This window comes from Nicotiana tabacum, chromosome 7, assembly GCF_000715075.1.
Source record: "Nicotiana tabacum cultivar K326 chromosome 7, ASM71507v2, whole genome shotgun sequence".
NCBI classification, from domain to species: domain Eukaryota; kingdom Viridiplantae; phylum Streptophyta; class Magnoliopsida; order Solanales; family Solanaceae; genus Nicotiana; species Nicotiana tabacum.
In genome coordinates, this window is record NC_134086.1 from 83,221,302 (window position 1) to 83,238,905 (window position 17,604).

Sequence of the window (17,604 nt, forward strand, 5' to 3'; positions counted from 1 at the left end):
TTTACTGAGTTATTTCTTACCGACTCCCCGTAAAAATAGTCCCATTACTTAAAAAAATTATAATAGGTTATAAACCCGATCTCCATGTGCTAATAGGCCAATCAAGAAGACATCAAAGTGATAAATTAAACGACAAAATGAAGGGTCAGCAAATGATAGTGTTTTCTACCCAATTTGGGGACCACTTACCTTGTTGCTTTAGAAAAAGTTACTTGTATTAGATATTTTAGTATAAATATTTTAAAGCAATGTGGATATTCTTAGAATTAGTGTGCAATGAGTTAAACAAATTTAAAAGAAGAAAAATATAAGCTCAAAACTAATTAATAGTGAGCCTACTATGTTTCAACACCACATACTTTATACATCAATATGAGCAACATCGGCTATGGTAGCAAGTGCTACTTGTCTTAAACTTTGTGCCTTATGTTTAAGAAACTGTAGCCTCCTCTTTTTCACAGTTGTGTATATGTCAAATAGTTGTTATCGAATAAAAGTAGAATTTTGTCGAAGTTGTAGAGAAATTCGATCAACATATGTCTTCCCTAGGATCACTAAAAAATCAACATCAATGTTATGGTGTACAACTGCATAGAAATAGTAGTTAATTGTGAAAGATATACATAATAATTATTGAAATCAATAAATGTAATTTATATTTATAAATCATAATTGCACGTACATGTACCCTTTATCCGATTCAAAATTATGAGCTCTTTCGTCTGTGAATTTGAATGAAGAATATTAGTTGAATTGCATAAATACAATAGTATGTAATTTTAACACGCCAATCGCATGTCAAATGTTGATAGTTTGATTTTTTTATGTAGATTAGAGAATGATTCACACAAATTAATTTTCGATGAGAATTTATATATTGTCTCATAAGTTTTTAAGTAAAAATTTTCATATTAAAGAAAAGATAAAAGATGATAAAATTTATGAATAAAATATGTAACAACAACACGAAAGTAGGAACCGCAAATGTTTTGTGTGTGCTCAAGTTTTCCACCATAGAAACTTGTCGTGCACCTTTATAGAGTATAACTAAGAATATTTAAAAAGCTATAGTACAAAAATATTATAACTGGTGAAGATGAAAGAAATGCTACAAAATCACCAAAATCAAAATAAAACAAGCAAATAATAATAGCACTACAATAAAAAAAAAAAGGAAGAAAAAAAATGATTGTATTAGCTATTACTTGTCTCACAAGAAGGATGTAGCTATGAAGAATACTTAAACAGTATATACACAATCATCGTTAATATCAAAATTAAATATTAATGAAGATGGTGAATTTAACACTCATCTAAATAATAAGGCATTGGAATTAGGACAAACAAATCGTGATAATACCAAATAATTTGCAACAAACATATTCTGCACTAAGTACTATAGTGGTTAATTAGCTTTGATCCAAAAGTACTTAAGCGAAGTCTACAGCTACAGCAGAAGCTAATTAAATATAACATAACAATAATAATACTAAATAATTCGCAACAAACATTACCAATAGTCAATTAGCTCTGATCCAAAAAGGACCTAAGCGAAGTCTACAATTGCATCATAAGCTATTTGAACATAACATGACAATATAAAGGTTTTCTACGGTCCTAAATATTCTCCATATTAACTTATGATGCTCCAGACTTTCTAGAGGATTTTCACATTTAGTACTCTGTTTAACTTTAGAACTTTTTAAGAAAATCGCATAACTAAGAATAATAGGTTGCTAACTATGATCCAAAAAGGACTGGAAAAAAAAAAGTCAATATTTACACCATAAAATAATTGAAACATATATACCCGTTGTAGATACTGGTGCGTGAAGATACTCTTTTGCCAAAAAAGCAAATCTCGCCGAAAGAATACAAAAAGGATAATGAGATAAAAATACCTTATTGTGCACTTATATAGTGTGTGGTGAAGAATGTGAAAAGATTTTGAAAAGAAGTTACTAATGTTGAATATGAAAGACAGAAACAACAATTAACTAAGGTAATTACATTGACATAAATAAAGAATGTAAAAAAGGAGGTTACCATGGAAGATGAAACAAACAAAATATAAAGAGTGAAACTCAACAAATTCTCCATTCGTTGCTTACATGCTTATCAGATATCCTTTTTTATTTTACCTTCTGATTTTCCCTAATGATTCAAATTTGTATTGTTAAAGCTCTTGGAAATTAAGAATTCAAGAGAAATGGAGAAGAGGGAGAAACGTTTCCGTGGTAATTATGAGGAAATAATTAAATGAGAACGTTTGTGGAAGGAAAATATGAATGGCCTAAACCTCATTGAATTCATTGAATTGATTTGATGAAGCATTAAAGTATTACAACATCATCGGCTAACTTCTAATCAAATTTGAATATTATTTAATTAAAGGTTTTTTTTTCAAGGAGAAAATTGTAACTCAAATTTTAAAGGATATTATCGTAATTCAATTTTGAAGTTAGTAGCTTCCTACTTTTAGTATAACTAGTCTCTACGTTCGTGCGATGCACAAATATTTTATATCAAATATTATCACATACTTTTCTGAAAGTAATAGCTAAAATGACATAATTATGCAATTAAAGTAGTAAATCGCTTAAAGTATGCAACAATACTTTAACATTTTTTGGTGATTGGATGATTTACTTTAATTTAGTTAAGCATTAATGATTCAGGTACATAAAAGTCATATTTCTTTATATTAAGATACATTAATAATGAAGAATACAAAGATAAAAAGTCATTAGCTAATAAGTCAATCTCTAGATTGAACTCCTCATTAAACTTCAATCATGTGTCTCTTACATAAGTGTACATGCTCATGCATGAAATAGTTTAGTATGTCCAAATATTGGTTATTACTCATGTATCTACATATATTAGTTCTGTTTTTTTCTCTCAAAATAATCAATGTGGTTGTTCATTATTTGCATCATATTAGAACGTTTTTAGCTTGTAATCTATTTTGTTATATCATTAGTGAGTTGTGAATTTTGGTTCAACTTCGTAGCGACTAAACTTTTATATATTATAATCCATCCAACAGAAAAAAACATTATAAGAAATAAAGTTATCTTTTAAACATAAAAATCAGCTTACATAACATATGATATAAAGTGTTACTTTTTTTTTTGTTTTCCATCTTCCGTTTTCTATTTGTTTCCTGGCCTAAATAATCCGGATTCTTTTTCTCTTTAAAACTTTGGAACTAATATTGAGCATATCTTTTCTTTGCCATGTAAATTAAGAGGAGATCACTTATAATTGAAGTCGTACAACAAAATATTAACCCAAAACCCGCAAGGAAAAGAAAAGGAAGAGTGATTAGACAAAAATTTATTAATTGATGAATTTTCTTAATTTTAAGAAAGTTAAATAAGATCTTCAAGTTAGTTAGTTGTGTACTTTAACAAGTTGTATGAACAATGGTTTTTCTCAAGATTTTTATGCAAATCTATTGTACGAATCACCCATTATCTATTTAAGAGTAATATAGTAAAATATAGTAATCACAAACAAAAATATAAAAAGTAAAATAAAAAATAAGCATATTCCTGATTGAGAAATGTCTAAAAAATATGTTTTGAACATTTATAATAAATATATAAGTAAATAAAAAATAATAAATAAATAAATGCTAATACATTATTATTCAAAAGACCATCGAAAACTTATTTTTTTTTCCTTGCATAATAAACCCAATTTCTTTTACTGTTGCAATTGATTTAATAAAAGAAAAAAGAAAAAAAAAGGTTTTAAAAATTATTACTACACTATTTTTGGAATACCAAAAACAATCACAAATCTTATTTTGTACTCCTACTTGAAAAGCTATCGAAAACTTATTTTTTTTCCTTGCATAATAAACCCATTTTTTTTACTGTTGCAATTGATTTAATAATAAAACATATATATGAGTTGGCTTTCTGTTAACGTCAAACTTTGTAAAATTGAACGTAGAAATTTATTCTACTTGTATCTATGTACCAATTTGACTTGAACTCTACAATTACTGAATTACTTTTACGTTTTTGTACATTAATAATATAAGAAGTCAACTAATATTTTAGGGCTATTTTTGTTATGTTTATGTCCTAAAACTAATAGAAGTACAAGGCCAATATCTAAAATTTCGGTTATGTTTTTTTATTATTAGTTATTATGCTTAATATTATAAGATCATTTTTGTATACTGATATTATATTCATGCTTTTATAATAATATAGATATGATGATAATTGAGATTATAATAATTAAAATTTTGCTCCTATATCATGGCAGCTCGGCAATTCCAATTTCCATGTGATCATGTATCTGTTGCAAGAAAACAATACAAGGAAAGAACGATATCTTAGGAGAAATCACATGAAATACTCAATATTTTTGGTAATTATCATATTTTATTACCAAGGAACGAAATTACAGAGCAAAAACAAACACTAATTCTGGACATCTTCCTAGAATTAGTTTTTCCTATACTTCTATTTTCCTACCTACTAACTACGAGCTAACAATTGCGTTTAAGGGTAGAAATTTAACTCTTCTAATCTTCTTCTCAATCTTGATAATGTATATCCCCTTCCACAAACCATTTGTATAATCTGCTTCATCAGTACTCCTGCTAGTCTCAGTTGAGTTCTGAAAATTCTATGATTCCTCTCCTGCCATACATAATAGACACAACTTGCTAATGCTATTCTGTAGATCTCTGCATTTGCTGATCTGCCTCGAACGTTGTTGCATGCCCATTCTATTTCTTGACTCCATTCTATCGGTCGTCTATTAACATTCATCCACTGCAGTAGTTTCTCCCATATTGTTGTTGTGTATGTACACTTGAAAAATAAGTGTTTCATGCTTTCCTCTTCTTCGTTGCATATAGGACATAGTAGATTATTTGTTATTCCCCGTCTTCCTAATGTATCTCTTGTATCCAGTTTTCCCATTATTGCCACATACAGAATAAAAATCCACTTTGGCATACCTCCATTGTTACATATCAGCTTCCTCCAAGGCATCTTCTGGTGATCCTGTTTCAACATCTTGTATATGTAGTTGATGGTTATGTTCTTATTGTCAAGTATCTCATCCAAGTTTGCCCCAGCATCAGTCATGTATAGTTTTGCCTTCAAGATCTTCTGTACCAACTATGAAGCTTGCTTAGTTTCTATGTGTTTTACATGCTTTCCTTTTTCATAATAAGTATGAATCCATACCACCCAGAGTTTATCCTTTTTTTTGAGCTAAGTTCTATAGCAGCTTACATATTGCAGCTTTATTCCACAACTCAACATTTAACATATTCCAGCCCCCCTTGCTTTTGGTTGACATAGTTTATCCCATGCCACTAGAGCTTTTTTTGTCACCTCAACTCCCCCAGACCATAGGAATTTCCTGCATATGGCTTCAATGAGATGAATTACCTTCTTAGGGAATACAAATATTTGAGACCAGTATATTTGGATAGATATCAGAACACTTTTTATTAACTGTATTCTGCCAGCATATGAGAGAAATTTGGCAGTCCAAGATGTTATTCTATCAAGCATCCTGTCCAGGAATGGCTGGAATTGAATAACTGACATCCTTTTTGTGCTCAGTGGGACTCCTAGGTACCTTATAGGCAACTCTCCTTTTGAAAACCCCAGATCATCCATGACCTTTTGCTGCATTGTTGGATTTACACCACCAAAATATATGGAACTCTTACTCTTATTTGCAGTTAGACCTGACACCTTTGAGAATTCCATAAATAAGTTATATAACATGCGGATGGAAACTTCATCACCCCTACAGAATAGCAATAGATCATTAGCAAATCCCAGCTGAATAATTTGCAGCTTTTCACATCTTGGATGGTAGTTAAAATCTGGCTAGTTCTTCAGAGTTCTGAGTAACATGCTGAGATTGTCCATTGCTATGACAAACAAATAAGGAGATAGTGGATCCCCTTGTCTAAGACCCTCCCTAGATTGAAAAGGACAACTTGGACTCCCATTAATCAGAATAGAATATGAGACAGTAGAGAGACAGTTCATGATCCATTCCACAAATCTGGCAGGGAAGTTCATTGCTATCAATATCTGCTTTAAGAAACACATTCCAGAGAATCATATGCCTTTTGCATATCTAGCTTGATCATATACCATGGAGTAATACCCTTTCTTCCATTGCCCTTCACCAATTCATATCTTAGGATGATGTTATCAAAGATGACTCTGCCTGGTACAAAGGCAGCCTGGCTTATGTCTATGAGATTCTCCATAATCTTCTGCAATCTTGTAGTGATTACCTTTGATATTATCTTGTATAAGACAGTACAATAAGATATATGCCTATATTCCTTGATTGAACTAGGATTTTTAACTTTTGGGATCAATGTCATAGCAGTGTAGTTTATAGGCTTGTAGATCTCTCCAGTGTCAAAGAACTGCTTTGTTGCTTTGATTATTTCTTCTCCTACAACTGACCATGCTTTCTTAAAGAAACAAGCATTGAAACCATCACAGCCTGGGGCTTTGTTATCATCTATGTTGTTCACAACATTACATATCTCATCTGTGGTGATTGGTTCTATTAGCTTCAGTTGTTGTTCTCTTGTCAGTATTGCTCCATTCTTCATTATTGTTGGATTAATCATTGGCATTTGTTCTGTTGCATCTCCTAGTAAGTTCTTGTAGAACCCTACAATTTCCTGTTGCACCTCTTGATCATTCTGTAATAGCTTTCCATCCTGATCAACAAGGGATTTGATATGGTTCATAGAAGTCCTATTTTCCAAACATGCATAGAAGTAAGCACTATTTGAATCCCCCAGTTTCAACCATTTTGATCTAGACTTTTGCCTCATTGTTCCCTCATCTATCATTGCCCATTTTTCCAATTTGCCTCTTAGTTCCTTCTCTATATCAGCCAAACCTGTTTGATAGTTTGGATCATGCATTTGTTCTTGTGTATCCTGAAATTGTCTCCTTATTAATTGAACTGTCTCTCTAACATTTTTAAATTTTCTTGTGTGCATCTTCTTCATTTCCTGTTTTACTGCTTTAAGTTTCTGCCACACTTTTTCCATTCCTTGCCCTCTTTGTAGTTGTATTCCATGCTTGTTTCACCACTGTTAGAAATTCTGGCAGCTTAGCTACATAGTTATAGAATCTATATAGTTTAGGCCCCTCCTTCCTTGCTTCCTCCAGATGAAGGCATACTGGTGTGTGATCAGATATAAATGGTTTCATCACAATTATTTCCATTTGCTTCATTGTTGTCATCCACTCTGCATTGACAATGACTCTATCAATCTTACTCCACACATGATTATTTGTCCATGTGAACTTCCTTCTTATATATTTTAGTTCATTCATGTTATTATTAAGCATGAATTCCCTAAAATCCCTTATTTCTACTTCTTGCACTGGGTTATCACTCTTCCTATCTTCAACCCCCAGCACCACATTATAATCCCCCATTGCTATCCAAGCCCATCAACTCCATACTTGAACCTCTCTAGCTCCTGCCATAATACTTTCCTATCCTCAACAGTGTGGAGCCCATACACTACTGTGAAATAGAATTGTATTTTGCATGCACCAGTTTCCACCTTCCCATGTATCAGCTGACTACTATTCCCCAACTCAGTGAATTGGATATTGTTTGGATCTCATATTACCCATATCTTACCTTTCCCATTCTCATCATAGTTTGTAATATAATTCCAACATGCTGCAATTTTCTTCATGATCTATTTCCCTTTTTCTTCATTTGTTCTATGTTCAAAAATAGTCATAATGCTAATTTTATTTATACTAATAAACCTACATAACTCCTTTTACTTAAAGGTCTTATTTAGACTCCTTATATTCCAGACTACTAACTTCATTCTTGTTGGAACAGATTCTGCACAACCCCAGTATTCTCACCTCTACTACTCTGCCCTCTTTCAACTATTCTACCTTGGTCATAATGTTGATCAAATTCATTCTGCTTATTCAGCACATTAAAACCATTTGTTATGCTCATCCTACCTTCATCTGGCACATGTATTGGCTTTGCTGCTGATTTCCCTTTTACTGCCTTCCATCCTTCATTGTTTTCTGCTACTAACTGGCTTTCAGTATTTGTTGGATTCTCTTTCTCTTTCATTTTTTTCTGTTTTTGCCCTGCTGCCTCTTTTACTTGCCATATTTATTCTGTACATTTTTTCTTCATTACTTTGACATTTTTCTGCTGCCTTGTCTCATTGCAACAGTGACCAATCATCAAACATTTGCCACAATACTCAGGCTTCCATATATACTCCACTCTTACTGAATTTCCTACCATTTGGGTCCTGCACCTTAATAGCTTATGGTAATGGAACTGTTACATCCATTTCAATAAGGATTATAGCATATGATATTCTTTCCGTTTTAGTCGTGCACTCATCATCATACAAAGGGACCTCTAAACCACTCCCAATTCTACTCAATGAGTCTGCACTCCAACAATTCAACAGGAGGTTTGGCAAGGTGACCCATAGTAGAATAGTTTTCAGGATTTCATCTTTGAAATTAAACTCTGGTGTCAAAATTTTTGTGATTATAGGTTTGTTTCCAATTGTATGAGGTCCAGAATACAGAATAGCATCTCTATCCTCCATATTATTGAATTTTATCACAAAATACCCCTCATTATGGTAAAATATCATTGGCTTAGCTACAAAATTCCACTGGCTTACAATGAATCTCTCCAGAGCTCCAATCGTAGGTGTATTACCTACAACATACAAAATCAAAGCATTCCTCCATTTCTCTGTTTCCTTTTCTACTTCATTTTTTGCTAGTTCCACAATTGTTTCCCCATTTTGAACAATTGGAGCTACAAAGCTAAGATTCATACCTCGTATACAAATCGATTATTTCCCACTAGGTTTGCCCATGTCTTATTCTCCGGCCTTTTAGCTTATGTTTCCTCCTTTATCTGCTGCATGTCCTTCTCCTTATCGTCTCCCTATTTTATCAGTTCCTGTTGAGTTTGATTTCCACATACATATACATGCACCATGGATTGAGGAGTTCCTTTTGTCTGGTTGTTTCTCATCTGCATAAATCCGCTCGGGATTACAAGTCTGTTAGGTCCACTTCTTCGATTTGGTAGATTTGGCCATTCTGTCACTTCTTCTACGGCTTCACCATCGCTGCATGTTGTTGTTACACCGATCCTTTTAGCAATGGCTTCAATGACCACTACTGCTTTGTTATTTTGCTTCTTCGTCGGCCTTCCTCTGGCCATTCCGATGGCTGAGCACGATAATTCACTAACGTGCTCAATATTACCAAGCAAACAATTAAAAAATATGAGAGACAAAAAACGTAACGTCAAAGATAAAGAAAAAGCACTTGGTTCTTAATAGATGTCCAAAAGCCTATCTCCACTTTGTATGAGTGCACAGTTACGAAAGGAAAAGTGGCAATGGATACTTAGGAAAAGTACTACAGACCAAAAAAAACCCCAATAAATACCCAATTTCACGAGTGGTACTCATGCTCCTTCTAAATGGACCCTCCGGACAGCGTCATACCGACGCGTCTAGAATGTCAAATGCTCACACCACTACGGAGAATCCAAATATAGATGCTATTAATGGAAATCTCTCCCTATGAAACAAAAGTGACATCAACACCAAGTTCAACTGTGACCCCAAATCGCCATGAACGAGAATCGGTGATTACTAAGCAAACTATGCAAAATGGAATGCCAGCTGTTCTTTTTAAGGCTACAGACTATTACGGTATCATGGCTGCCAAATGCAAGCTTACGATTTGGTAGATTCCTCAAACCAAGACCTCAAATTGATCGACTAAGGTCCAAATTTAAGGAACGGATTTCTCTTAAGGGATCTACCAAGATCGGAGTTTACCACAATTATAATATTTTCCTTGATTTTACCAATGAAGATGACTTCAATATGGTCTGGTATAGACGAGTTATTGAAATCAACGGCCAGGAGGTGTGGCTTCCGAAGTGGTCTCCCGACTTCAATCCTGAAGAAGACCTACCTATTGCTGGTATGGGTCTTTTTATTTGGTCTTCCTTTGCACATGCATACTTGGAATTATGTCAAACAAGTTGTTAGCTCTATGGGAACTTCTTTGAAATGGACATGGCTACAAGAGGTAGGACTAGGCCTAGTGTGGCTAAAGTCAGGGTCGAAATTGATCTATTAAAACCTCGACCTTAAACTATTTTTGTGGGATTGAAATATGACAACTCCTCATTGAAAGGCTATGTTTAGAAACTTGAATATGAATGTTGTGATGACCCAAAAGGTCATCTTATGTTTTAGATTTCGATTCTGCGCGCTAAAGCATTAAAAATCTCATTTTTACCATCCTCGATTTGCTTGCACGGTCCGGCGTGTTTTCAGAAAGCTTTTATGTTTACAGTTGATAAAAATAATAATTTTTGCCTTAAAAGTTGATTTTATCTGACTTTGGTTAACGTTTGAGTAAACGGATCCAAACCCGTGTTTTAACGATCCCGGCAGGTCCGTAATGAAATATGGGACTTGGGCGTATGCCCGAAATCGAATTCCGAGGTCCCTAGCTCGAGATATAAATTTTTGTTGATTGAAAGACTGAAATCTAATGGCTTTAAGAATTTGGTTAATATTTGATCATGTTGGTATCCGGCTTGTATTTTGGTTCCAAAGTCTGGTACAGGTTCATTAGGATATTTAGGAATTGTCTACTAAATTTGGTGAGAAACGGAGTTGCTTTGACGTGATTTGGACGTCCGGTTGTGAAAATAGAGATTTTAAAGCTTTCTTGAAAATTTCATTCGATTTGGTGTTCAATTCATAGTTCTAGGTGTTATTTTGATGATTTGATCGCGCGAACAAGTTCGTATGATATTTTAGGACTTGTGTGCATGTTTGGTTTGTAGCCCCGAGGGCTCAGGTGAGTTTCAGATAGGCTACGGATGTTTTAGACTTAGAAAAAATCTGGTGTTTGCTTCACCTGGTGTCCGGTGTAGACTTGTATGCGATCGCGTATGTCCAACCACGATCACAATAGGAAAATTGGGACTAGGGGAGAATACCCTATGCGAACACGAGGCACAGGACGCGAACGTGGAGCAGTGGGGGGACTACCCTTCACGAACGTGGAGCAGTGGGGGGACTACCCTTCGCGAATGTGTAGCATTAGACGGGCTGGGCTGGGGAACTTGAGGTTATCCCCCGAACTCGAAGGTCGGGGGGCTAAACCTTCGCGAACACGTTAAGCCTCTTACTATCGCGTAAGCTATTAAGGCGCAGCTCTTTGCGAACGCATCAGTGTTCACGCAAACGCGATGAACACTAGTGCCCAGTGATAAAACAATCCCATTACGAGATTTTGGCCCATTGTTTCAAAATTTCAAAATTAGAAGACCTAGAGGCGATTTTCAAAAGATAATTTCTTCCCCAATTTGTTGATAAGTGATTCTAACCTACTTTCTTTTAATTACCCATTACATTTCATGAATTTTCAACCAAAAATCTAGGGTTTTCATGGTGAAAATTGAGGGTTTGGGTGGAATTAGGGATTTTTGTATAATTGGAATTTAGACCTTGAATTGAGGTCGGATTTCAAAACAAATTACATAATCGGGCTCGGGGGTGAATGGGTAAATGGGTTTTGGTTCGAACCTCGGGTTTTGACCAAGCAGGCCTGGGTCAATTTTTGATTTAATGGGGGAAAGTTTGAAAATCTAAGTTTATGCATTGTAGTTAATTCCTTTAGCAATATTTGACGTTATTGAGTTAATTGTGGCTAGATACGAGTGGTCTGTAGGTGAATTCTAGGGAAAAGGCCCTGGTAGAGCTTTGAATTGACCGCGGAGTGAGGTAAGTGTTGTATCTAACCTTGACTTGAAGGAATTAGGAACCCTCAGACTTTGTGCTATGTGAATTACATGTGAGCGGCGTATATGCAAGGTGACGAGTGCTTATACGCTACCGAATTATTTGTTCTCCCTGATTTACCCTTTTCTTTCTTATCTTAATTGTTACATGCTCTAAATGTTTTTCATGCTTAACTGTTACGTGTTAATTAATATCTTTCTCTGTGAACCATGTTAACTCTTTCCATAGTTCCCCTAATCTCTGCTATTTGCTTAATTTGACTTGTTTGCACCTCCTAACTGTAAATTGCTGGTTTGGTCTCGCTGTGTAGTATTATTTGAGTAGATTCTATATTGAACATGGTCTCCTTTCATTCCTAGTTTAGTTTGGTATTTATTTATCGTAAAGGCCTTGTGATCTAGATTGTTGAGTTGACTGTGTACAATGAGTGTTTGGTACTGATATGGTGGGATCGGGCTGCACGCCGCAACAGGTATAATAAGGGAGGATTGTTAAGGTGGAATAAGAGTGGATATGTTAATACAATAGGATCGGGTTGCACGTCGCAACAGGTGGAATAAGGGTGTATGGGAACCGGACCTGAGTTTCGACGATCCCGGAGGGTCCATATTAAAATATGGGACTTGAGCGTATGCCCGAAATCGAATTCCGAGGTCCCTAGCCCGAAAAATAAATTTTTGAAGGAAATTGTTTAAATGAAAATATAATGGTTTTTGCAAAAATAATAAGATTTGATCTTGTTGGTATCGGGCCCGTATTTTGGTTCTGGAGTTCGGTACAGGTCCGTTATGATATTTAGATATTATCTCTGGAATTTGATGAAAAACGGAGGTGATTTGATGTAATTCGGGCCTTTAGTTGAAAAGCTAGAAATTTTGAACTATCTTGAAAATTTCATGAGTTTTGGTGTTGAATTCATAGTTCTAGATGTTATTTTGGCGATTTGATCGCGCGAGCAAGTTCATATGATATTTTAGGACTTGTACATGTTTGGTTTGGATCCCCGAGAGCTCGGGTGAGTTTTGGATAGGCTACGGAGTGATTTTTGAACTTAGGGAATTGATGGTATGCTTCAACTGAGTTGCAGGCCTCTGATCTCGCAAGGCTTTGCATTTGCGAGCTTCAAATGCTTGGCAATTACGTGGCTTCCATCACAAATGCGAAGGAAGATGGGCCTGGGCATGTTCGCAGTTGCGAACTACTATTCGCATTTTCGAAGAAATCAGAGCAAGGGGTGTCGCATTTGCGACCAAATGGTTTGCATTTGCGATAACATCAGAAGTGCGGAAGGTTCACAATTGCGATGTCGTTCTCGCATTTGCGAGCTTCGCAATTGCGATATCTGCAGCAGTTAAGTTGGGACTTAGATGGGATTTTCACCCATTTTTCACATCTCTCAAATCCTAAAACCCTAGAGGCAATTCTCCCAAGACCAAATCTTCCCCAAAATCTTGGTAAGTGATCCCAACCCACTTTCTTTCACTTTTCCATCACATTTCATGAATTTTCAACCAAAAATCTAATATTTCTATGGTCAAAATTGGAGGTTTGGGTAAAATTAGGGATTTTTATAAATTTAAAATTTAGACCTCAATTTGTGGTCGGATTCCAAAATCAATTGTGTATCCGAGCTCGGGGGTGAATAGTAGTCAAATTTTGGCCCGAATTTCGCGTTTGGACCAAGCGGGTCTGGGTCGGGTTTTTGACATTTAGGGGAAAATATTAGAAAACCTATAATTATGCATTGGAATTGAGTTATTTAGCATATATTAATGTTATTAAGTTAATTGTGATTAGATACGAGTGAATTGGTGGTGGAATCGAGAGGTAAAGCGGTGATTGCACTTAGAAATACCCGTTGGCTTGAGGTAAGTGTTTAGTGTAACTTTGACTTGAGGGATTAGGGATCTCCGACTTATTTGCTATGTGAAATTCTATGTGTGTAGCGTATAGGTGTTGTGACGAGTACCTATGCGCCACAAAATTATCATTTTAACTTGTTCCCTTACCCGTTTCCCTATATATTGCTCTCATGCCTTAATTGCTACTTACTCATAAATATTTCCATGTCTAATTGTTTCATATTAAATGTTGTTCTCTTTATTGAAGTATTTAATTTTTTCATGGTTTTGTTTTATTACTCTGTTGGCTTATATTGGTTTATTGGTGCCTTCTGGTATACCTTGGTTGGTCTCGCTACATAGTTTACACTGCTGAAGTTTCATAATCGTAGTAATATTCCATTGTGTAGATTGAGGTATAAGTGTTGTGGAGGATTTGAATTAACTTGTGAAACACTTGTCTTTATTTTTGTGATTGGTGCTAATTTATATATTGGGATCGGGTTGCACGCCGCAACAGGAGAAATAAGGGTGAGTGTGATTGTTTGGTGGGATCGGGTTACACGCCGCAAAAAGGAGTAATAAGGGTGGACAGTTAGGATCGGGTTGCGCGCCGCAACAGGAGGAATAAGGGTGATATGTGTTGAGGAGTAATAAGGGTGGACTGGTGGGATTGGGTTGCATGCCGCAACAAGGAGTAATAAGGGTGAATATTGATACTGTTATTGTTTATATGGTGGGATTGGGATGCACACCACATCAGTTATTGTTTTAGCATTTATTTCTGTTGAAGTTCATTACTGAGATGTTGAAATTCCCTAAGAATTGGTTATAGCTGAGTACGGGTAGAACGACTGGTTTCCGTATTCATTTAATGCAAGTCTCTGTTATATTTCATTTCGTATTTCCTTTCCATTTTTCTATTATTGCGTACATGTTAATGTAAGTGACATACCTTAACCTCGTCACTACTTCGTCGAGGTTAGGCTCGGCACTTATCAGTACATGGGGTCAGTTGTACTGATACTACACTCTGCACTTCTTGTGCAGATTTCGGAGCTAGTGGTTGAACGAGAGGTTGGTTGCTGTTGATGCATTCTGGAAACCCAAGGCAGTCTTACAGGCGTCCGTAGGCCCTAACGTCCCCTTCTATTCTACTTCATTTCTGTTTTATCTACTTTCGAGACAGATGTTAACTTTTCGTTCAGACCATTATTTGTAGTATTCGTAGACTGTTCGTGAGTTGTGAACACCTGTTCTGGGTGGAATTTATTTCGATTTTCGTTAGTAGCATAAAAATAATCTTTTAAACCGTGTTCTTCCGCATTTATTTCCGCTGATTTACTTTTGTTAAGTTTTTATTATTAAAAGATAAAGGAAAAAGGTAAAATATTATGTAACGTTGGCTTGCCTAACGAGTGCAATGGTAGGCGTCATCACGGTCCCGACGGTGAAAAATTCGGGTCGTGACATGCGTGCCACGACAACCTATATGTTTCTATTTATTGAGTTGCATTTTTTTGGTATTTTGTGGAAGTGGTAAGGATTGGTAAATTCTGGATGACACCGGTTTATTTTTGAGGCTCTGGTTATCATTATTTGTTGGTTGTTTAATTTTGTACTGTATTTCAATTATTCTGTCATTATTATATACTACAGGTTTTAGTGTAGGTGACCCGCCTTAGCCTCGTCACTACTTCGTCGAGGTTAGGCTCGGCACTTACCAGTACATGGGGTCGGTTGTACTGATACTACATTCTGTACACTGTGCAAATTTTGGAGTCGGTCCCAGCGACGATTGTTAGCGTGCTCGGATTGGACATTGCCGGAGACTTGAAGTACGGCGGTTCAGCGCCCGCAACTTCTGGAGTCCCCATCCTCTTTTCTTTTAGCTGTACAACTTCATTCAGACAGCTTTGTACTTATTTCAAACCTTTATGTGTATTATTTTAGAAGCTCGTGCACTTGTGACACCAGGTTCAGGGAATTGTAATAGACGTTGGTTGTTTAGCTTCCGCATTTGTACTTAGAACATATCTGTTATTTCAGTTCGTTATTAATGTTATCGTTTAAGCTGCTAAAAGAAGTAAATTGTTCTGACGCTGGCTTACCTAGCAAGTTAAATGTTAGGCGTCATCACAATCCCAACGGAGGGAATTCCGGGGCGTGACAAAGGCATACCAAAATATTGCAAAATATTGTAAAAAAATATGGACACATGATGATTAACTGCCAAGTATTAGAAAGGAAGAACGCTGTTGAGAACGGGGAAGAAGAAAAAACAAAAAACAAAGATCTCTTAAGAACTGAAAATTTCATGGAAAATGAAAAGGGGAACAATGAGAATAATGATGCTGGAAATGATGTCAAGAGAACTGGTGAAATAAAGGAAGCCTCCCCACCTACCCACCCCAAACAAAGGAAGGAAGACAAATTAGATCTACCCATATATTTCCATGATTAATGTAACTTTCTGAAATATAAGAGGGGTGAAATAAAAAAAGGCCATTCACAGGCTCAAAAATCTTATCAATATCAATAAGGTGGAGGTTACTGCTATTCTAGAACCTTTTGTTAGCATGAACAAGGTTGATGCTTACATGAAGTACCTAGAATTTCAACACTGCATTTCTAATGTCAACGGCAAAATTTGGTTTTTTTGGTCTGGGAATTATCATACCTATATAATTGAAAATAATGACCAATAGATTACCATCAAATTAAATCAAGGAGCTACTACTACAGACCTTTATATCACTACGGGCTATGCTAAATGTACAACTGCAGAGAGGAAAGATTTATGGAGTAGCTTAGAAAATGTTCATCTACAAGTGAAGAGATCATGGTGCATTGGAGACGAGTTCACCAGATGAAAAAATTGAAGGCAAACCTCATAGAATGTACAAGAGTTTAGATTTTAGCAACTGCATGGACTCTTGTGAAGTTACAGATTTGAGCTTTGTAGGACCAAGGTATACTTGGTGCAATAACAAAAGATCAAGGAAGAGGATTTGGAAAAGCTTGATCGAATTTTCATTAATGATAGTTGGGCTCAAGTATTTCAAAGTAGCGTGGTTAGGCATCTTGAGAGAACAGGTTGCTCATAACCAGTCAGAACGATCAAACAAAAGGCATCAAGTACTTTAGATTTTTGGACTTTTGGGTTGAACAACCAACTTTTATGCAGATGGTGGAGGAAGGGTGGAACACTAATATCACTAGAAACTCCATGTGGATATTTCAACAGAAATTAAAGATCCTCAGCAAGAAACTCAGTCATTGGTTTAGAGAGATAGTAGGAAATGTCTTCGATCATGTCAGTAAATGGGAAGCCAAAATACAAAGCTTGGAAGAACTAGACCTCTTATACAACAATGGGCAATGTTGAGAGGATCTTAACAATACATCAAGTGGCTCAACATGGAGGAAGCATTACTGAAGAAAACAATCTCAAGTTAAATGGATGGAAGAGGGTGGCTGCAATAGTAAATACTTCCATAGTCTCTTGAGGGACAAAAGAAGGAGATTGCAACTTCACAGGATAAAAAACCACAAACACAGATGGGTTCAAGGGGACGATAAGATTGCCAAAGCTGCAATTCATCACTTTGCACAACTATTTAATCAGAAGCATTTGTTCAAAGACTACATGATCTTGGATAATATTACTTGTTATATCACTGATGAGGACAATGAAGTCCTTACTGCCATACCCGACATGGATGAAATTAAGGACGCTATATTCGGTATGAGTGCCTCTAGTTCTGCTGGACCTGATGGGTATAATGGCACCTTCTACCATAAATGTTAGGACATTATCAAGGAGGACCTGAAGAACCTAATTCAAGACTTCTTCTCGCACAACTATCTTGTCTTATT

General features: G+C 35.7%; 1 protein-coding gene across 1 annotated transcript; it reads right to left on the minus strand.

The window, feature by feature from the left end:
• Positions 1–8,344: 8,344 nt before the first annotated feature.
• Positions 8,345–8,875, minus strand: LOC107823745 (uncharacterized). The gene has a single exon (XM_016650453.1). It carries the CDS (start codon positions 8,873–8,875, stop codon positions 8,345–8,347), a length of 531 nt encoding a protein of 176 aa, XP_016505939.1.
• Between the last annotated feature and the right edge of the window lie 8,729 nt (positions 8,876–17,604).